Genomic DNA, 21,696 nt, shown 5'->3' with positions numbered 1-21,696 from the left:
TTCAATTTATTATTTAATCCTTAAGTATATATTGTCCTGTACTGTGGCCCCAGTACACGAAGAAAAAAAGAGAGGAACATGGCTTGGTTGTAGTCAGAAAAGTCTGACACTCAATTCTGCTCAATCTAAAGCAGAATAAGTCATTTAATGGTCTCACATTGAAAAAAAAGGATGGACGTCCTCGTTTAGTTAAATAGAAATTTCTCCATCTTACCTTTTTATCATTAGGTTTAGGTCAAACTTTTATGCAAAATGAATATTATTAGAAAATGATTATAGATAATCAAGATTTTTAGACAAATTTACATATTTTTTTCTGTGTTGTGAAATCTTTGTAACTGTGTGATACTAGTTAAAGGGAAAATTCTTACAACGTGTTGCAACTCGCTTGACGGCTAAAACTTAAAACATAGTTTACGAAGTATTACGGTTTAGTTAAACACAGATAAGCTGATAGTCTTAACCAAGCAATCTTGTATAAACCTTACGCTGTCGTCATATTCATCTATACAATTTTAACATTTATTGCTATTATTAAATATCGCTAAAATTACCAAACATTATATCATTTTGTTTAGACTATGGCCACAAACTTTGCCCTGAAACAGATAGGTGTAATAAATATTTTATAAACAATGATGACTATAAATAAAATATATAAATATTCTTCGTCTTATCACTGACATCACTGTACTTATTGTTAAAGTAATAAGAACTAATATAAGTGGGTTTTCCTATGAAGTACCGACAGTGTAGTGTGAAGAGGAATTATCTCACGTTGTAGGCATAATAAGCAGATAAGCAAAACAACAATGTTCCTAATGACAATTAAAGAAAAGAAACTCTTTAATGAAACTCGATACACGTACGCGACAAATTGATTCTGACCATTGTAATCTACTTCGCAACGGTTCCGACTGAACGTCTGTACACACTGACTATCGATCATTGATAATGAACCTCGCGTTTTCATTAAGCCCGTAATATATAATCCTGCTGTGTAGGACCGTAGTCGCACCACGAGTAGCAGCAAGCACGCCGGCCGCGCGCCGCCGCCGTCTCGTAAAAAGTTCGCCAGTTCACACAAAGCTTCAACTTTGGACGGTTGTCTTTAGTAACGGGTGGACATAAACATGGAAAAACGACGGCACCAAGAAAACGTATCGTTGCTAACCAACCAAGTTAATGGCAAACAACCTCCTTGGGATGATAAACATGAAAAAACTTACACCAAGCCGATGAAAAATGAGCACGCCTGGGAAAAAATTACTGATTTGGATCTAAAAGAGAGTTTGGAACTGAAAAAAGGCAAGGATATACAAGAAAAAAGGTTCGTTACTTTTTTTGGTACTATGCTCGCGATGCTTAACGAATGTTTCATTGAAAATTGCTGGACAAGTGCATTTACAAGGTGTTGAACACCAAAAATGATTGCATTCATAAACTGTATCCCCGTAACAATATTTCTTTAAATACAAAATAATTTAAAAATGCAGCTATAAGTTACTAGCACTGAGATAGGTGATTGTCAAGTACTTGCTAACTAACTATACTTAAAAAAAATACTTCATAATAAGGTATACTAAGTGTGATGTATCAATGCATTAATAATACAAGTAAAATAATATATCTGAATGAAAACTTTTAACATCTAGCCCATTAATTATGTCTACTGATGACTTAGATTATTATAAAGTATTACTTTATCCATTTAATCTTTAAAATCTCTCTTTGTGGAATATCTACAAATTTTAAATTATAATCAACAGTATAGAGATTTTTATAATAGCATAGGATATCATACAATAGCATATTATTATCTTTTATAATAGGACACCGTTCCATCATTATTTATTATGAATGAGAGTCTATTATCTTTTGTATTTTCTTTAGTATGTTATCACACAAATTGCTACTAGATATCAAAGAAAATTTACGGAGCAAATAAGTGAGCACTTCAGAATTAAAAAAGTAGCCAGTCCCACCAAATATCGCGAGGAATAACAAAAAGCCCAAATTTCTACTCGCTGCACTCAAAGACATGTCAAATATTGTGTCTACAACGAAAAAATGTTTAAGAACCATAAAGGTGTTGTTGCGAGCAAAATTGAACCTTATCGACACAAGTCATTTGATATGTTTTATTTATTGAGTCATTGTAGTACAATAGAATATATAGGTGATAATAGTCTTTGTTTAATAAAGACATACTTCTCGGATCATAGCCTCGGTCCTTGCTATGAATTAAACATTGCATTTATTTATCATTTTTTTATTCAGCACTCCGTCAAACCGAGCTATAAGATTCCAAGTAAACCTGTTTCGGTTTTTTTTTGTGTTTGGCTGAGCGTTTCGGGTTTTCGTCTTTGTATTAGTCTACTTCAAGTCGAGATTTTTTACGCACTCGATTAATAATTCGAAACAGTTTAAATTTGATGTTTCTGGACTGCAAATTTTCGGGAATCTGGAAACATTTTTGTTTAACCGAACTGCAACCTTCACGGTAACATATAGATTAGTTTTATACTTGTGGTAAGAAGACAAGACCTTGGAAAGTATTAAGTATCAGTTTACGAGATTCACGCGGGAAATCTTTTTACGACAGCTTGTGATTAGTCTGTATTATCTCTCCATTCGGGAAAATGTCCCATCACAGTGAATCGTGGGTTAACTAGCAAATAACCGAGCTCTACAAAACTTCAGAAATGTTTTATGGCAACACATTCCTCGCAAATACACTTATTATGAAGTACAAATCTATTTTTGTTCTTCGTACTGCTGTTTCAATTTTAGCAAAGGTCAATTTACATTGGTTATGGGGTCCAAATGTTAAATATAGGATTTTTAGTGACCATTTAGGAAAAGACCTTAAAAGAATATTAGAATTGTCTGGTTACTTGTGAATCTCAGAAAATTGCAAACAATTACGATTACCGCTTCAGTGTGATCCCATAACATTTTCCTACCTGCTAATTTCATGTAAAAAAGTAAATAAGTATAATTATGTCTAACCTTGCTCAGCGGTTTGCAACATGCCGTAAATAATAATACCTACGAAATAATATGCATTGCGAAATTAATAATTTTGTTAACTTTGTGCCAAGAAAATAGACCAAACTAAACGCAGCTATATTATTGAGAACAGAAAAATAATTAGTAATATATCAATACGTATAAATATGTAGATAATTGGGTTACGAGAATTGTAAGACACTGCGCTGCCTTCCGCCATATTTCAAAGATATATTTTACGGGTGTGGGAGAAAGATGGCGCTATACACATTATATTGCGCTCTCAGACCCACAAATATTATGAGGTAGTCAAGACCTCTATTTGTACGCAACGTTGTTAAGTCTAATTAATGATGTGTTTCATAGCTGTTTGCCAGACACGTTATACGTGCATTCTGTGGCAATACAAGCAGACGGCACACATAGATCTGCGCGTATAATTGAATGCATTCAGAACTGTGATGGGCGTACCACTCTACAATCTGCGATAATATTTGCTCAGGCGCAAGTTGACGATATCCGTGCTTATAATATAACAATCGCATGAATTAGATTGCAGTTTTTTTTAATAATGTTATGATTTATGAATATTTTTGGAGTCATTCTTTTTTCGTGTAAATCTAGAAAATTCGCTTTGTGTTTTATTAGAGGAAATCCAAAAAACATATAGATTTCTTGGATGACCCCTTACAAGAAGATGAATGTGTTTATAAATGGTTAAACTTTGAAAACATTTTATTCTTGGAATCTTACATAGATAACAATCACTTTTCATTTTAGAAAGCAAATTAAAATCAATTCTTTTCGACTATTTTGTTTAAGTTTGTTTCAAACGTGAATTTAAGAACATAGGCATCTCGTACTTACTTCAACCACTTCCAGAGTTTATTTACCTATTCAAAGTGACTTTAAGAAACCGAGGCGAATTTAACGACTGTATCGTATGCAGCTACGATCTGCTTTGCGTAGGTAAAACAATGCTTCTATTCAAAACTTCGCTAAATTGGCCAACTTTCAGTCAATATTTTATTTATGGCTTTTTCAACTACCTTATTATTTCCACTATACAATTTATCGATTGTTATAACGTTATTGTAAGGCTTAAGAAAAAAAGACGCTCGTCTGTTTAACGAAGCTATAGCGTTCTACATTAAATTATGATTGGCAAACTAAAAAAACTAAAACTTTCCCATAAGGCTTGTATTCTCGCTAGTGACCTTGTGCATTTGGAAAGCAGACATATTTTTAAAAAGTAACCAAACCAAATCATTTTCCTATGTGTTGCAAAGCAGTAGATTTTTTTCTAATGTTCTTTTATTAAAAATAAAAATAAAAAGTGGTTTTATCTCTACGAATTGGAGGTGATTTGTGGATTTTTTACTTGTTATGTGATGCCAATAGAATGACTAAACGAAATTTATTATGGCTAAACCAAATTACGTATCTTATCACGTAGATTACTAACTATTTTTTGCAGATATAAATTCTCTGTAAGTGCCTACGAAAAGCTGTTTCATCTGCACGCTTTTTTCAAGCTTTTTACGAAAGAGCAGCCTTAACAAAGCTCTCACTGCAAACGTATTTCCAGTCATAATTAATTACGTCATGTTAAATGCGGAAAACGACATATTTCAAATTCGGTAACATCCTAATCAAAAGACAGATGAATTGTAACCTCAAATTTCAGATTAAAGCAGTAATGTTATTCCGTGTAACCATATGTTTGCCACGTCATAAACACGTAGCTAGAACGTTATCACATTTTATTCTTCCACAATATGATGTATCAGGGATCAACGGCACTAGACGCTTTTCATGAGGTGATAAGATGCACACTTCATAGATGACAAGAGTTTCACGCTACCAGCTAGATATTCGCTAGTATTTAGAAATATCATGCTTTTAGGACAGCAGCGAATTTGTGTATTAATTTTTAGAAGTCATCGTACGTAAAAGATAGATAATATTTATTATTGCAGGGAATTATATCTTCTAATATACAAAATTCCCGTGTCACGATGTTTTTTACCGTACTCCTCCATAACGACTTAACCGATTTTTACCAAATTTTATATGCGTATTCAGTAGGTCGACGAACATCTATTTTTCATACCCCTAAGTGATAGGGGTTGATAACGGTTCACAGTAAAAAAAAAAAAAATATTTTTTGGACGAAATTGTTTGTTTGTATTTTTTTATAATGTGGCATTAAAAATACATGCAACTAGAAAAAAAAATATTCGGCAAAACATTGTTTGCTGAGTCAGCTAGTAGTATCTGAATATTTCTTAAAGTGAATATCATTGCTTATTGGAAGGACAGTATTGCTAGTAAAAAGAGTTATTCCTATATAAAGAGATCCTTGGAGGGTAAGAGTAAGACATACCTAAATCGATATTTTTTATAAGTAGTAGGCCCAAAACTTTAACGAGAAATCGAATCACTCGACACAAAGCGATACTAAGAATATCGATTCGGCAAACTATTCTCAAGTTTTATGTATCTATCTAAACGTCTCTTTTCATAAAAGGGGGTCGAAAGGATGTCCATGTATCTAAATAACTGCGAAAATACTATCTATTATATTAAATTCTCCTGATTCGGTCTTTTGTAATAAACTCATCCGAATCGATCGCTTGACACTCTTGACCAATTTTCATGAAATTTTATGAGCAAATTGACTAGGTCTGAGAATCGGAAATCTATTTTTCATCCCCGTTAATATTAAGCATTGGCCACAGTAATGCTGTTTCTTCACCAGAAATTCAATAGAAATCTTTTTTATTCCATAACAAGTTTGCTGAGTCCACTTCGCGCACGTGACGTCATTGTTGGAAGAAAATTGCAAAACTGAAAAAGTTTTTTGCCAGGTAGACTTACACTGGATATCGTAATAGTTAATGCACTGTCATTTACATACGTACAATAGCCGCTATCTTATCATTGGTAATTCCTCTTCTCGAGTATCGACTAAATACTAGCGCCTGTTTTAAATGCAAATTCCTTTCGTCAATAACTTTTAATATTATACAATTGTCAGTGCTTGACTTCAGTTTTTGTACCAGTCAAGCGGAAGTATATTTGAAACCAGGAACATTATTCTAACTATTTGTATTGGATATTGTCTAACTTCCGCTATCCTCGTTGAAGGTTAGGTTTACAGTAGGTACAATGTGATTGGCTACGTAGGTGCAGCCTATTTATTGGAAAATGAACGGTAATATTGTGTTCAGCAGTTCAAGTTTAGTTAATAAGAGTCTGACACTATTGACTTCCTACCAGAAGGAGAGACCGTAAGCTGCCCGTATTTCTAGTTCTCTAGTTTCGTAGTCTAGTCTTCTTATTTTTTGTTTGTATGCGAATTGAGGGTCACGAGTCATAACGAGTTCCTCCGTGTTTCGGAAGGCACGTTAAATTGTGGCAGTTTTTAATAGTCGTTACAGGTAGATAGAAGCTTGAAAGTCTGACAACCAGTCTAACCAAGAGGTATCGTGTTGCCTAGGTAACTAGGTTGAGGAGGTCAGATAGGCAGTCCCTCCTTATAAAACACTGGTACTTAGCGGAATTTGGTTAGATTGGAAGCCGACCCCAACATAGTTAGGAAAAGGCTAGGCCGATATATGAGAAATGAGAGTGCCTTGTCAAAAGTACCTTCCTGGTCACTGTAGAGTGTAAAGTAGTTCAGGTTTGTGTACATGTTTAAATAAATTCCAGGCATATTTTCAGAACGTTGATGAAGAAGAAAATCTAGACTAATCCTGAAAAAAAGATAGTATAATTTTTAGATTTCAGTTCATACCAATTTTGGTTACCTGATAAAAATGTTGAACTATGTTCCCATTTCTTTGTTTTCCATACTTTATTTGATAGTTCGAATTGGTACAAGAATTACTTCATTATTCAAACAGAGCATGTCGTGATTGACTGCTTTAAATAATTTGGATACTAGAGACTGGGTACTTTGATATGGCCATCCAGGAAGTACGACTAAACGCGTCGGAAAAGCATTAATCTGGATGTCTTTGTGCACGTGATTTCTTTTGTTTATAAAACCCTCTGTGACAAACGGATTAAATTCTTTACAGCGGGAGTCGCCTTTATGTTGTTGAAGCGTGACAGCTCCATGCACGGCGTAGAGCTTCATCTCTTTTCCACATCCGCAATAAGTAGGGAGTAAGACGTGACAACAGGGCTCCAAAAAGTCACGGATATGTATGTGGGCCTTTATCCTTGTCTGTAAACATTATATTTAATATTCTTTTACTATTGTAAAAGCGCAAAAATATGATAATAAAATAATTTATGTTAAAAAACGAAATAGTTATATTTGCCTCATGATGCCATTATCCAATAGATTTAATGGCATTTCTTAAGTTTTGCAATTATCAAATAAAAAGCTATGCCTGGGTATGTTATTTGCCTCAAACATAAAATTAGGAGAACACAGTGAATATAAACTTCACGTGACGTGACTTTTACGTGACTAAGTACAATTTTGTACGTCACAAACTCCATTTCGGAACATGAAAGCAGTTTACCTTTATATTTTTTTTATTGACCAGATAAATACATGTCCAATGTTTCATTATCCATCTGACACATTAGCATGTCACTTTTCCTAAATACTTAGTCATCATTTCTACTTCCTGGAACTTTTTCGAAATAAGGACTATTTCCGTACTTTTCCGTCTGTAATATACATTTTCCCGTTTTGGAGAGAATAATGTAGAAACTGAAAAAGATGTCTCTTTTTACGCCTAAATAAGAATTTAGGCCTTCATCATCTTTCTCGTCATGTCAACCTGGGACAGAGACCTGGGTATACCTACAGCTGAGTATAGGCTTATACAGGTATATAGTTTTCTAACATTTAACCAATTCTCTCAAAAGCTACCTCATTAACTCAATCAAGTCTTCTCAATTCCGGCATCACCCCGCAAATTACCCAAAGGCACACTTTATCTTACGTTCAGTTTCTAAAGCCATAAACACTTGTAAAGATAATTGTTTACAAATATAATTTGAAGTAGTTATAGCGGCAATTGTGGCAGATAACAAGAGGGTTTGCTCAATGTATATATGGGTGCGAGGGAAGACTAACGTCAGTTTTTCCATACGCACCCGTGGCTTGCGTGTAACCCTGTCCAGTGCAAAACTATCTTAACTTTAAACATAAGTGACGACCGATAAAATGAAAAAGAAAATCAGTATATCAAACGATCTGGGATTGCAGAAGAAAAATAAAAAGACGTAAGATAATAATAATTTGAGCTGAGCGTTTTGTGCATTCCTGTTGTTTTATTGTCTAAGATTTTAAGATTGTTTGATTTGTTTGTGTGATATTTGATCTTTAAATAATTATAAATGGTATAGTAGGCTATCCCGTAGGATAAGCCTACAGTATATTTGATTTTTATGCATATTATATATTTTAATGCATTCTTACTAAATTTATATAATGATTTGATTAAATTGATTTGTGCTACCCTTATGTAACCTACTGTTTTCATTTTGATTGTAGGACCTATCAAAAAATATTTTATTAATTAATCATCGAAAGAACGGTCTCATTCATTTCAGTTTAAAAGGATTATTAGTAATAATTATTTTAGAACGTGCAATCCATAAATAAGATTCACAGCCATACATCTGGTGATCTAAAATGATTTAAATAAGTTTAAGTTTGCAGCCATACAGCCATTTAGTGATCTTAAATATTTTTTTCTAAATTATGTAGTTTGCCTATGTTTTCAGTTTTCAGTTGCTTGTTTTAGCGAAAGTTTTCAAAGTGTTATCTGAAGCGAATATTTCTATTAATTATTTAATCACTGTGAATGAATGTTATTTTTATATTGGCTGTGCAAAAACCGGTAACCGTGCCCAAAAACAATTGTTCAATAAAATTTAATCACAAACTTAACGGTATCTTAAAAAAAAAAATAAAAAAAAATTGTAATATGTTTCATTTTTCGGTATAGCTTTTTGCTATTTTAAATGCTGATTGTTGTTAAATAAAATAAACTTCAAGAAATACAACAGTCAAAATGTATTTATCAACCCACCATTTATTTTTTTAATCCTGTTTTGAACTCTGAGTGTCGCGAGACCGTTTTGCGAAACGGTTTATCTCAATTGCGTTATTTAAATTGTCTGATTTTCTCGAAGAAAACATCATTTCTCATTTAGTGTCGCAAAACCATTATTATAATATGTATTCTATAGTTATGTGTTTAAAAACTAAAATCTATTTGAAATTTGTTCATTGCCTTTTCATACTAGGTAATAATAATATCTGAATGTTATCTCATATTCTTTTCTCACTAGTTTTAAAGTACAATTATTTCCTTCGTGTTTAAATTAAACTAACTAATTTTCTTTACAGTAAATCACAGGAAGACGAGCAATCGATATCATTCATACAAATAGTGAGTATCTTTAATATAATACTTTGATAGGGTATTTGACAAAAAAAAAACTTTAAGTCCGCTTGACAGATTTCCAAAAAATATTGAATACTATTTTCTTTTTTATTTCGTACATAATAATGAAAGATAAACTGTAAAGTATACGTGTGTAAAGTATTTGTGTTTATAAGTGATTTCAAATCTCGTGTGACGTCACTTACCAGTATGCATATTTACTAGCAAGTCATGTTTTGAGCCCCCTCTACGATAATCAAGTGCTTTTTATATAATAAAATATAATAAGATATAATAAAATAAAAATACGTACAATATTTTTTGAAATCTATCTGACGGATAAACAGATTCAAATTATTACATTATACAATATTAGGTTCCCTATATTTTATAAATTGTTCTTTGGGTTTCTAACTTAACATAATCATATAGGTATTTCATTTAATTTAACGATAAATGACACAAGACTGTCCTCTGTCTTATTTTTATTAAATTAGCCAAATACCTGAGGGTTTTTGTGATAAGACCGAAATATGCATGGCAAGAGAAGATTTTTGTTTCTACCTTATTAAATCGTTCAATATCGATCGCTACATATAATCTAAAAGACATATATTTAATACACTTCAGTATTTCCTCGTTCCTTTGCTAGTGTAGGGGCTTACCATGGCATCTTAAAGTTATATTATTGCGTTGTGGAAAAGAGATTTGGCTCTACGCCTTACAATGCTGTCACGCTTGTACAACCACAATACTTTAAGACATTTTGGAATAAAGTGAAGTGAAGCAATTACTTGAAGGTCTTGTTGTTTGTCTCAAAATATCGAATCTTGCGCATCGCATATGTCATCGTTATACGAGACATGTTTTTTTGACATGATAGACTAGAGTCATTTCAGCAAACGATTCGTTCTCTTACAAATGAATGTTCAATGTTTTGATTTCAAGTAGATTACTATAGTATGTGTGTCTAGCTTTTCTGTAAATTAAATTCTTCCTACTCCAGATTTGTATAGCTGTTAGTTCTACATATTGTATTAAATAAATTCTATTGTACCATCACTAATTTGTGCTAAATATTGTTTAATTTCAGTTTCGTTACGGAACATGTTTAGAGGTCACAGCTACGATTATCGGGATCTTCCTGGGGATCCTAAGTGGCGGAGGTTTGACCTACAACCTGGTACAAGTTGGGGAACTAAGTACAGCTTTCGTTGAACGAACAGCTTTCCAAGAACAACTTAGTAGCCCTATGCCCCTTTTGTCGCTGTTTGGAGGCGGAAGAGTTTTGTAAGTTATACCTTATACCGTATTACATAAAGTTTAAATCAAATTAACAAACCATTTGTTGGATAATTAACTTGTAATTACTTTTTTTTCTGAATATGAGTTGACAAAAGAAAGCGGTTCTCTTTTATTTTATGTTTTTTTTTGTACTTAATGATGGGCACTAATTTAATGCTTTCACATGCTAGCAGATATATCTAACCAAAAAGTCTGATAAGACAATTAATCTTTGTATTAGATATAAATTCTCCATAAACATTTTTGAATATCATATTTCACAATATTGCAACGTCTTTTTCGTAAGCAAGTAATGTATAGATACTAAATCTTAGCGGCGTCTAGACAATTGATTACATTTCGCAATATAATAACACGAGGTATGGCAAAAGTTACGCAACGATTTTTTTTAATTGATAGATCAAAGGGTTACCTGCTTGGTAAATTCTTATCCCCGTCACAACTGACTGCCTTAAATTTGTCTCTTTTTTATGTTTAGACAAAATGCAAGTCACGAAGAGAATATGGCGGCTTTAGTGGAGGACGCCACAGCCCTATGTATCGGTGCCTTTGTCTCTGTGGGGCTGTCTCTCCTGTGCTGCACTGTTGCCGTTGCACTTATCAGCTGGAGTGCTTTAAGACAGGTACCTGATTGTTCTTCTTTCAATCAAAGCGTAAAATGGAACGATGTTATTAAGGATCCGCGATCTGTGCGTCAGCCTGTCCGTATGTAACCAGGCTGTATTTTTTGAAGAGAGATACTTAGCTAGGACGTTAAAATTTTCAACGGGTAGGATTACTACCTAGATAAATTTGTTGCTACCATAAAAAAGTAATTTTAAAAATCGAGGAGAGACATTTTATTTGAAATATTAGTCCAGTATTAGCGGTTAAAAAGCAGCCTATATCATGTTACTTTTCTTTCAGATTACAACGATACGAATGTTATTCTTAAGAGCCGTACTTCGTCAGGACCAAGCTTGGTTCGATACTGATTCCGAGTTTAATGTGGCTTCCAAAATGTCCGAGTAAGTTGACTTTCAATACAAGTTAATATAACAGCACCATTTTATCGAGCAGGAAAGAAATATCAAGGCCCTTTTTTCATGTTACTTTCGGTTTAAAACGAAAAACTGGTTTTATTTTTCGCTGCATGACAGATAGCTACGACTTTAATAAAAAAAACATTAGTCCCATGTATTGTAACAATTATATATGAGTCCCATATACATGAGAACAACTCAGTAAAAATTTAACCACAATATTCTTTTTCAGGAACTTGGTGAAGTTGAAGGATGGCATGGGTGACAAGTTGGCTATTGTGGGGAACTTGGTGGGTACGTCTCTGATTAGCATTGCCGTCGCCATTCCCTTGGGATGGGAGCTGGCCCTCGCATGCATTACCGTCATGCCACTCTGTGTAGCTGCATCTGTTGCTCTGTCAAACGTGAGTTAACCTTATTGACAAGCTTACTTACATTTTTAATAAGGATAAAAGGCAATAAGCATTAAATGAACCAAAATAAATGCGTTTCACTCTTGTTTCGCAAGTTTTAAATGGCTTTGACCACACATCATACAGAAAATAGAATGTAGAGTCATTCAATATATATAATTAACAAGACTCTGTCGGTATAACTATGGATTACAATTTATACGCAAGTAAATAAACAATATGATTTCGGGTTTACAACCATCTAAACAATTGAATACGCCTGGAAATCCGACGAATACATCATACTAGCATATTTTCCTCAATTTAAATCTCTTTTAATATAATTAATGAGATAATTATAAGCCATGTTATAATAACAACAAATATTTAAGTCGAAGTGTCGGTCACTTCACGAGAAATATCTTAAATCTCGTTTTAAAGATTAGATAAGAGAATGCTTATTTACATCTTCAGACGTATAGATATAAAAAATCCCCTGAGCAAAATAATAAGGTTAAACCGTAATTGTCTAGACTTATATTCGACAATTATTTACGACAATAGTTTAAGCTTATCTTTATCAAAACAACTTTTAGTTATAATTAGTTAACATGTGTTACGTAATCGCAAACACTTTAGTTTTAGAACTTTACTATTATCACGTTTACTTTGTGACAGCCTCTAGGAAAACTCGAACTGGTTTCCTGAATAGCTTTTATCTAATCTGTCTTTTAATAGTTAATTGTTGGCAACACGTGATCACTGCAAATAGACATTATCTGTCAGTATACTTAGCTACGTTTTAATTGCAATAAAACAATAGGTTTATCTGTAATTTATGTTGATGCTCTATTGGATTATGTATTATTATGTTACAGTATCAAACAAAGTCATCGGCACGTGAGCTGGAGTCGTACAGTCAAGCGGGCAAGCATGCTGAGGAGATTATGAAGTCAATTAAGACCGTCGCCGCTTTTGCCGGGGAGAGCAAGGAAGTCGAAAAGTAATTAGAATATTCCAACGGAATTTTCTCTAATCTCTATCGTGTCTCAATCCATTTTGAAGCCCGGATTAAAAGGATCTCGAATATAGTATTACAATAAAAAAAAAAACTTAAATTCTGATTAAAATTTCTAAAGGCAACTTTTATATGGTGAAAAGATACAGATATTATATATGACCAAATTAATGTCGTAGATAAACAATATACTTGGTGTTCATCCACAGAAAACACTTAAAACCTTGTCTTTAGGTGTACCTACTTACCGAAAACACACAAAAATTTTCATGTCGCAAAAAATGTCTAAAAATAGTAAAACTGGTCCGCAAATAGTGAGATAATCTGAGCAATTAATCTCGCTTATTTAACCAACAATAAAAGTCGTGATAATAAAGAATAACTTGATAACCAGACAGTTTCCGACATTCATCGTGAAAATACTGTTATCAAACGAGATATCGCGTTTAACGTGCTATCTATCATAATTATTATTCCAACAAGTTTACATTGTTTCATTGGACTGACTTTGCAGTTTCCTTTAACATTTTTGGAAGCGAGATAGAAATATGCGAATTGGTACGTTTCATGGTGATAAAATTACTATCACACTTTTACAGGAACATCATTAAACCATGATAAGGTTTTCGTAAATATAATACATTTTTATCATGACACGAGTTGTCTGTTGATATACGCAGATATATCTATAATCATATTATATTTATCTTAATGGTATCAAACTTCTCCTGACAAGGTCTTGTCTGACCCATCGTAATGAGACAATTCCTTGCAAAAAAAAAAATTTTTCATCCGACGAATGCTTTGATAGAATGAGATTTATAATTGAGCCTATGTACCTCTTAGCTCTGTAAGTCTCAGTACAGATCATGTTTCCTTGAGCGGCTACTAAAAAACTTCCAGTGTTACCTAATTGTAAAGAGCTTGAGTCAAACGCAGGTTTCCATGACCTATTTTGTGTCCTTCGGGATTTCTTCTTTTCATATCTGTGTAATTTTGTATATCTATTTTCACAGATACACAAAATTACTGCAGCCGGCGGAACAGTACGGACGTAAACGTGGTCTCTACACAGGTCTAGGAAGTGGATTCAACTGGGTTCTTACTTACTGCTTGAACGCCATTGGACTTATTTACGGTATCCGACTTGTCCTCCAAGATCGTGACAAACCTGAGGAGGAACGGAGATATGTCGTCGGAATCGTGTTCAGTGTAAGTACTTAAACATTTGTTTAATTGACGCGCTCACTCAATCCGCACTCAATTAATTGTAAGGAATGCATACTACTCTGGCATAGTCTGTTAGAGCACGTAGTAGTATAGTTCATTGGCATTTGAAAAGTAAAGCTCGCTAGCCTTCTTTATAAAAAAAAGTCATGGAACAGCAAAAGACATCGACATGTTTATGAACCTAACGTAAAATTGCCAGATCCTCTTCAACATCTACATGGCGACCCAATCCATCACAATGTGCGTCCCGCATATCGAAGTGTTCTCGGCAGCCCGGGGAGCAGCCGCCAGCATATATCACTTATTGGAGCGAGAGCCACCCATTGACAGTCTCAGCAAAAAAGGCACATCGCCACGCAGAGTTATTGGCGAGATCAGCCTAGAAGACATCCATTTCAGTTATCCTTCTAGACCGGACGTTAAGGTATGTTATGCATTTGCAGAATTACAAGCCCAAACATAAGAAAAAACGTGAGACTTGAATTTTTTCCTGGTGTTTTTGTTTGAGGAAAAAATGCAACAAAAACTAGCCTTGATAAACGATAGCAGTGTTGCTATGGAGTTCGATATCTACTTTTTCGTCGAAACATGTTGGTAAACAGGGTATTAATAGTCGATTTTGTCGACAGGTTTTAAAGGGCTTTTCTCTCAAGATCAAAGCGGGAGAATGTATTGCCCTAGTGGGCTCGTCAGGCTGTGGCAAGTCGACCGTGCTGCAGCTGCTGCAAAGACTTTACGATCCTCACTTTGGATCCGTAAAGCTCGATGGCAAAAATATCAAGGACCTTAACATTAGCTGGCTTCGGTCATCACTAGGTTAGTAAGACGTAATGTAATTAAAACAAGAGTTTTTTGGCTAATTAAATTTTGTGAACAGACGTGAATATTTGTACATTTTATAAGTATAATTAATTGCTAGCTGTGTAAACTCAATGCAAAAAATAAACCGGTCTGAAGTGGCATAAAATGCTTTTCTGTTTAAGGTGTGGTTGGCCAAGAACCAGTATTGTTTCGAGGAACGATTTTCGAAAACATTGCCATCGCGTGTCCTGAGGCCACTATGCAAGAAGTGGTACGAGTTGCAACTATGGCGTACGCTCACGAATTCATTTCGAACTTGCCTAAGGTAAATTGAAACTTTAAAAGACCAACAGTTTCAGGATAAAATGACCAGTACTGTTAATTATTTATTTGGTGTTTCAGGGCTACGATACAGTTATTGGCGAACGTGGTGCTTCTTTATCGGGTGGTCAAAAGCAGCGTATTGCGATTGCTCGGTCTTTGCTGCGAGAGCCTGCGGTGCTTCTGCTGGACGAAGCTACATCAGCTCTCGATCCTCACTCTGAACGACAAGTCCAGGCCGCCCTTGACCGCGCTAGTGTCGGTCGTACTACCATCATGGTATCACACAGGTAAAACACCAACAATAGAAAGTAAATTAGACTCACGTATGAAAGATTCTGAATCCGAATTCCGAAAAATTATGGCGGACTGATATAAGTGTCTTAGTCTTAGTTTCACTGAACACAGTTTACAGAACCTCAAAAAGTGGTAGTTACTATTGTGCCAAACACTAGAATTTACATTTTTTTTCGCATTCTTACAGATTGTCGACCATTTTGAATGCTAATCTCATTATTTGCATGGACCAGGGAGTTATAGTGGAACAGGGTACTCACGAGGAACTGATGAAAGCCAAAGGTAAGTTCATAGGAAGAAATCGTTGCTTTAGTTAAAAAATCGTTATTTGAAGGTTCTTTTCCAGACCCCGCTTGGTCTTGTAATTAATGTAACCTTCCAATTACAGGCTTCTATCACAAATTAGTGACGACAAGCAAACACAAAATGGAGGCGGAGGAAATCGTATCATTGCCAGAAGTGGTAGAAGAGAAAGGGACAGAAGATGAACAAGGAGATAGTGTCAACACACCTGTGACCCGCTCGGAGTCGAAACCACGAGAGGAACGAAGACCACGAGTATACAGTAAACAACGATCAGTTATAGGTAATGCATCAGGATTATTTATACCCACCTATTACTAGGAGCATAGCCTTTGTGGAAGCGAGAGGACAGTATACTATGTGTTGCTTACGAAATCTCAACAGACCTGAGCTGTCAGTATAGGAACTTAACTAAGTAGGTACTTGAAGTCCCGAGCAAACAATGAACAAATTATCTTATGATCGCTGATATGATAACAAATTATCATAGAGGTTATTTTGGTCGGACATGTGGTCGGCAGCTTAATATGATGACATCAATGAAACCAGATTACGTGCTATAGAAACTTGTACCATAATATCATTGCTGTACTGTATTTTATTATGTGTGTGCAGAAAATCCGGAGTGGATGGTCACACCTCGAGGTTCCATCTCTTCAGCTATGTCAGTTGGCGTTCAGAGCTACTTATATAACCCAGAAACCGAAAAAGAAGAAGTAGACGAGGTATTATTCACATCTATCTTTGCAACATCCTTCGCGAATATTAAAAAATAAATATTAGAAAACGCTTTTTTTTCTTATAGGACACAATACCATTAAGTGGATGGGAAATATTGAAGCTGAATTCGCCGGAATGGTTGTACATTGTCATCGGTTCCATCGCTGCCTTCATTCAAGGAACTTGTTTCCCCGTCTTTGCTTTGCTCTTCGGTTTCACCAGTGCCGTAAGTTTTACTTAAACTAATATCTATCTTGTATCATTCAAAATGTCTACGGATATGAATTAATGATTAATGTCTTGCAGATATTCGCTTTAACGGACCGTAAAGAGATGTTATTCTATGGCGATCTTTACGCTGGTCTATTCGTGGTTGTAGCGGCAATCGCAGGCATTTCTATGTGTCTTCAAAGTTCTACTTTCACAACAGCTGGATTAAAAATGACATCAAGATTACGAAAACAATATTTCGAGGCACTTTTGAGACAGGTAAATCACCAAAACGATTTTGTTCTTTAGATTTACAATTTATACAAGACAATTTATAAAGATCCTTAATTGACCATTTATTAATTTTGCAGGAAATTGGATATTACGATAAAGCGAGTAACTCAGTAGGAGCGATTTGTGCTAGACTGAGTGGAGACACGGCTGAGGTTCAGGGTGCTACTGGTCTCAGAATCGGTATTATCCTACAAGGTGTCAGCTCCGTTGTCATCGGGGTCATAATGGGCTTCATATTCAATTGGAAGTTAACCCTTGTATCAACGGCATTTTTACCTCTTGTAAGTATTCCTATAATTCCAACCTTCAATAAATACCTGCGTTTGGTGATAATGAAGAATATGTTCTGACTGTTTGCTATATTTTTTGCAGATGATTGGAAGCATCTGGTTTGAAGGTATTATGTCACGAAAATCCCAAGCTGACGAAAGAAAAGCCATGGAATCGGCAACTAGTGTCGCAACGGAAGCAGTTGTGAGCATCAAAACTGTACAGAGTTTAGGTAAGCGGAACTAGACACAACATAACAAGTAGGAATGGAATAATAGAACATGTTTCTGAACCTAATTGGATTAGGCTATCTAGTATGCTGTGATCTCTGTTATTTTTCTGTAATCAGATCTTTTCTTTAATGAAATATATGTTTATGGTAAATATAACTCTATGTTCATCAGGTATAGAAACAGTATTCTTCGACAAGTTCCACGCGTCTCTGCTGGTCGCTTGCGACGCCGTAGCTCAGAAGACAAGATGGCGCGGCATTGTTTTTGGCTTGGGTATTTACGTACCATTCATAGCGTTCTGCAGCGCAATGGTATACGGAACTATTCTGGTCTCGAAAGGAGAATTGGAATACAAAATCGTTTTATTGTAAGTACCAACTTCCCCACTATTAAAAGACTAATTTGTCTGTAAGGTTCCATAAATGAGGTACTGATATTTTTTGTTCTATTTATTATTTTTCTCACCTCATGGTTGATTTTCAGGGTTACGGAGTGTGTCATGTTTGGAGCTTACATGCTTGGACAGACATTAGTGTATGCTCCTAGTTTTAACTCAGCCAGAGTCTGCGCGGGTAGAATCATAGGATTGATCTACAAAGTACCTGAAGTCAGAACTGAAGATGGCGTTGTTGATAAAAAAGATTGGGTAAATATATTATTATATTTTAGGCACAAAATGGCCTGTTTTAGTCATAGTCCAAGGTGAATGGATGGCGAAAAGTGAGGCCTATACCCTGCAATGTAAACTTTTTAATGGCAATACTTTTTGGGATAATTGATATTTTACACGAATGATATTAAATGATAATTATTTTGATTTTCAGAGCGCAACCGGCAACTTTAGTTTAAAGGATCTTGTATTCAGTTACCCGACACGAAAACATCAAACCGTTTTAAGAGGTATCGATTTGCAAGTGGATGCCGGCAAGACAGTGGCGCTGGTGGGATCGTCCGGGTGCGGCAAGTCCACTGTGTTGCAGCTCTTACAGAGATTCTACGACCCCGATACAGGAAGCATTGTAAGTAATCAATGAATGGTCTTCACGCTGGCAACTTGATATCTTTGGTTTTATGCATTCAAATTTGCTTCAACAAAAAGGATCCTACTAAGGAATCCTAAATGTCTAATCCAACCTCTACACAACATGACGTAGATAGAAAAAATAGGTTAAAAGATAAAAAAGCTTTAAAAAAGACACCCAAGTGTCAAATGCCTATTGTCAACAATTGCTAAAACTGACATTTATTATATTAGGCAAAAATCTATTATAGCTTAGAGAGAAAAATATTATTTTTATACCAAAATGGGGCAAATATTAGGAACATTTAGAACAAAACACCTCGACTTAAATATGAACGACAAACCGTCGTTTCCACCGAACGCAGGATTCACTTTCAAAAGGCAACCTCGCGGGATGATAGCGAGCGCTGAAGAGCTTAGCTCTGCGAAGATTCCAGTGGAATTCCGAGATTTCTGTGCTCATTTACTAATAGACTATCAAGTCTGTCGATATAAAAATTTCCCTTTGGTGTATCGCTGCTCCCATCAGAAACATGCATACATGATCTGCGAGCAAGAGGACTACCTGATGCGCATGAAAGAGTTCGAAAGAGAGCGTAGGCTGAGGGAAAGAGAAATTAGAATAAAAAAGAACCCGCCGCCACCACCTCCCAAATAAATAAAATAATATTTTGAACTTTTATCTTTAACGAAAAAATACAATAAATTATGTTACTTGCATTCAGTAATCTTTTACTCTGTCAAACACTATTACAGTAGGTATTTCTCAAAGTCCGAAAGGTAAAGTCTTTGTAATTTTATAATCACTTTGTTAAATGTTTAATTCCTCAAGAAACACAACCAAGCTAATGATTGTTTTCTGGACAGAGGCTAGATGGAGTAGACACTCGGACATCGTTAACCCTGCCGCGGCTGCGTCGCCAGCTCGGCGTAGTGCAGCAGGAGCCGGTGCTGTTCGACCGGACTCTCGCCGAGAACATCGCATACGGGGATAACAACAGGAACCCCTCCATGAACGAAATTATTGCAGCTGCTAAAGCCGCTAACATACATTCCTTTATTACGTCTCTACCACAGGTAATTCTACCAAATTCGAATCCTCTAAGTATAGAAAAATTAAATTTGGTCGTTATTTTCTCACTCAGCTTAGCATACGAAGATACCCAAATAGTTCAAGAAAGATATTGTAGGTTTGTACTAGTAAGAAAGTACCAAGTACGAGATTTACGTACCCACATAAATGGCTTCCCGAAAAAAATAAAATAGGATCTCGTCCGATCAGGACCAGGAAAACAAAAAACCGTCGACTGATTCAGGAGTTTACAATGTTTTATAATGTTCAGGGCTATGACACCAACTTGGGAGCCAGCGGCGCGCAGTTGTCGGGAGGTCAGAAGCAGCGTGTGTGCATCGCGCGCGCTCTCATCAGGTCGCCGCGACTGTTGCTGCTGGACGAAGCCACGTCAGCGTTGGACGCTAACAGCGAACGGGTAAATATACTGGTTGACATAATTACGTTTTTCACTGAACTGTATGATAATTGACAAATAATCACAAAGTATTTTTTTTTAATTCTCGTTATCAATCTCAAACTTAATATCAGATATTATGTATATTATCCTATAACGAATAATACTTGTCCGCGCTTAAATATGTTGGTAACTATGTAAAGCGAATAATTTATTATGGTTGGTCAACGTCTCACACGGTAATTACAGTTACACGGTGCTTAAACGTCGTATATCGATTAGTAAGTTCAAATATTAACGAACTAATGTCTGCAGGCCGTTTCGGAAGCTTTGGAGAAGGCAGCTAAGGGCCGCACGTGCATCACCATCGCTCACCGTCTCTCAACCATCAAAGACGCAGACCTCATATGCGTTCTTGATAAAGGTACGAACACTGTTTTAATTACTGAATTTAAAAGTTGAATATTGATTTTCTAAAAATAGTTTCTTTTTTTATCACGTTGCGTCTTACGGTGCAATTGAAACTAAAGGTGCCTAAAGCTTGTGCTTTAAACTAATAAAAAATACTATTGAAGCTGTACCACACTTGACTACGTAATCTAAGACGTACTTCTTATCCCGGTGTCTGATTCCAAAGTTCTTGACATGTGACGAACAGTCTGTAAGAACGCGTGGTGTCAACGTGATGCCCTAGACTGGACTGACACAAGCCAGAAATCGATAGCAATCAGTCAGCAAAATACGTCGTTTCGAGGCGTGCAACTAAATAATGCACTGTGTGAAATATTTTTTCTATTTACAGGTAGGATTGTGGAACGCGGCAACCACAACGACTTGATCCAAATGAAGGGCTACTATTGGCGCATGTGTAAAGGACAGGAGATGGCGTAAACATTCTGATAATTATGCTTAAGTATTAGTCCAATAAAGACACTAAAACAATTCCGAAAATATGTCCAAATATTACTAAGAAATATGTGAATAATGCAAGAACTAAAGTCTCAATATTACCGCCATCTTTAAAATCTCGATCTGATAATGGAAGACGGTCCGTTTGCGTTAACCTGAATGATGTATCATAGAATATTAATTATTGCATTTCGTATGAATTAAGATAAACGGTTTGTGGCTGTGCCAGATCTAACGCAAAAACATTCTACTATTAAGTTTTAAATTTAAGTTTAATTTATTGTGAGTGTTCGTCAATGTATGTTTCTTAATTGTAATGAATATGTCTAGTTATCAATTATATTGTAGTTTAATAGTGATAAAAAGAAAATAAAACATTTTTGTTACAGATTTCTTGATTTATTTTTGAATGTTTTCATAAATGGCGTTTTCACATCGGGTTCTCTACAC

The 21,696-nt window shown here is 35.2% G+C and overlaps 2 protein-coding genes across 3 annotated transcripts; both read left to right on the top strand.

The window, feature by feature from the left end:
* Window positions 1-1,014: 1,014 nt before the first annotated feature.
* Window positions 1,015-21,636, top strand: LOC113494000 (multidrug resistance protein homolog 49-like). 2 transcript variants are annotated; one of them, XM_026872086.1, is made up of 26 exons: window positions 1,015-1,330; window positions 9,395-9,437; window positions 10,525-10,721; window positions 11,215-11,359; window positions 11,643-11,743; window positions 11,991-12,162; window positions 13,029-13,153; window positions 14,185-14,380; window positions 14,598-14,822; window positions 15,028-15,214; window positions 15,382-15,524; window positions 15,602-15,810; window positions 16,005-16,099; window positions 16,206-16,403; window positions 16,736-16,845; window positions 16,926-17,066; window positions 17,147-17,329; window positions 17,422-17,625; window positions 17,717-17,846; window positions 18,019-18,214; window positions 18,331-18,493; window positions 18,672-18,866; window positions 19,736-19,945; window positions 20,212-20,358; window positions 20,653-20,761; window positions 21,140-21,636. In XM_026872086.1, exons 1-26 carry the CDS (start codon window positions 1,134-1,136, stop codon window positions 21,226-21,228), a joined length of 4,110 nt encoding a protein of 1,369 aa, XP_026727887.1. In that variant the 5' UTR covers window positions 1,015-1,133; the 3' UTR covers window positions 21,229-21,636. The 2 variants fall into 2 exon arrangements, with proteins under 2 accessions (XP_026727887.1, XP_026727888.1); XM_026872087.1 differs by lacking the exon at window positions 1,015-1,330 and adding an exon at window positions 7,331-8,262.
* LOC113494003 (NADH dehydrogenase [ubiquinone] 1 beta subcomplex subunit 7-like) lies at window positions 18,875-19,729 on the top strand. Its single transcript, XM_026872102.1, has one exon. The coding sequence runs from the start codon at window positions 19,152-19,154 to the stop codon at window positions 19,524-19,526; it is 375 nt and encodes a 124-aa protein (XP_026727903.1). The 5' UTR covers window positions 18,875-19,151; the 3' UTR covers window positions 19,527-19,729.
* Window positions 21,637-21,696: the final 60 nt, after the last annotated feature.

Source organism: Trichoplusia ni, chromosome 5 (assembly GCF_003590095.1).
Source record: "Trichoplusia ni isolate ovarian cell line Hi5 chromosome 5, tn1, whole genome shotgun sequence".
NCBI classification, from domain to species: Eukaryota; Metazoa; Arthropoda; class Insecta; order Lepidoptera; family Noctuidae; genus Trichoplusia; species Trichoplusia ni.
The sequence above is the reverse complement of the archived record's forward strand: the minus strand, read 5'-3'. Positions and strand labels throughout refer to the sequence as shown.

Bases quoted from the DNA above. Each gene is read 5' to 3' on its own strand.
- LOC113494003 (XM_026872102.1), top strand. From the start codon at position 19,152: ATGGGGCAAATATTAGGAACATTTAGAACAAAACACCTCGACTTAAAT.
- LOC113494000 (XM_026872086.1), top strand. From the start codon at position 1,134: ATGGAAAAACGACGGCACCAAGAAAACGTATCGTTGCTAACCAACCAA. The intron at 10,722-11,214 runs GTAAGTTATACC...TTTTATGTTTAG, and splicing joins TTTGGAGGCGGAAGAGTTTT to ACAAAATGCAAGTCACGAAG. The intron at 13,154-14,184 runs GTAATTAGAATA...CTATTTTCACAG, and splicing joins GAGAGCAAGGAAGTCGAAAA to ATACACAAAATTACTGCAGC.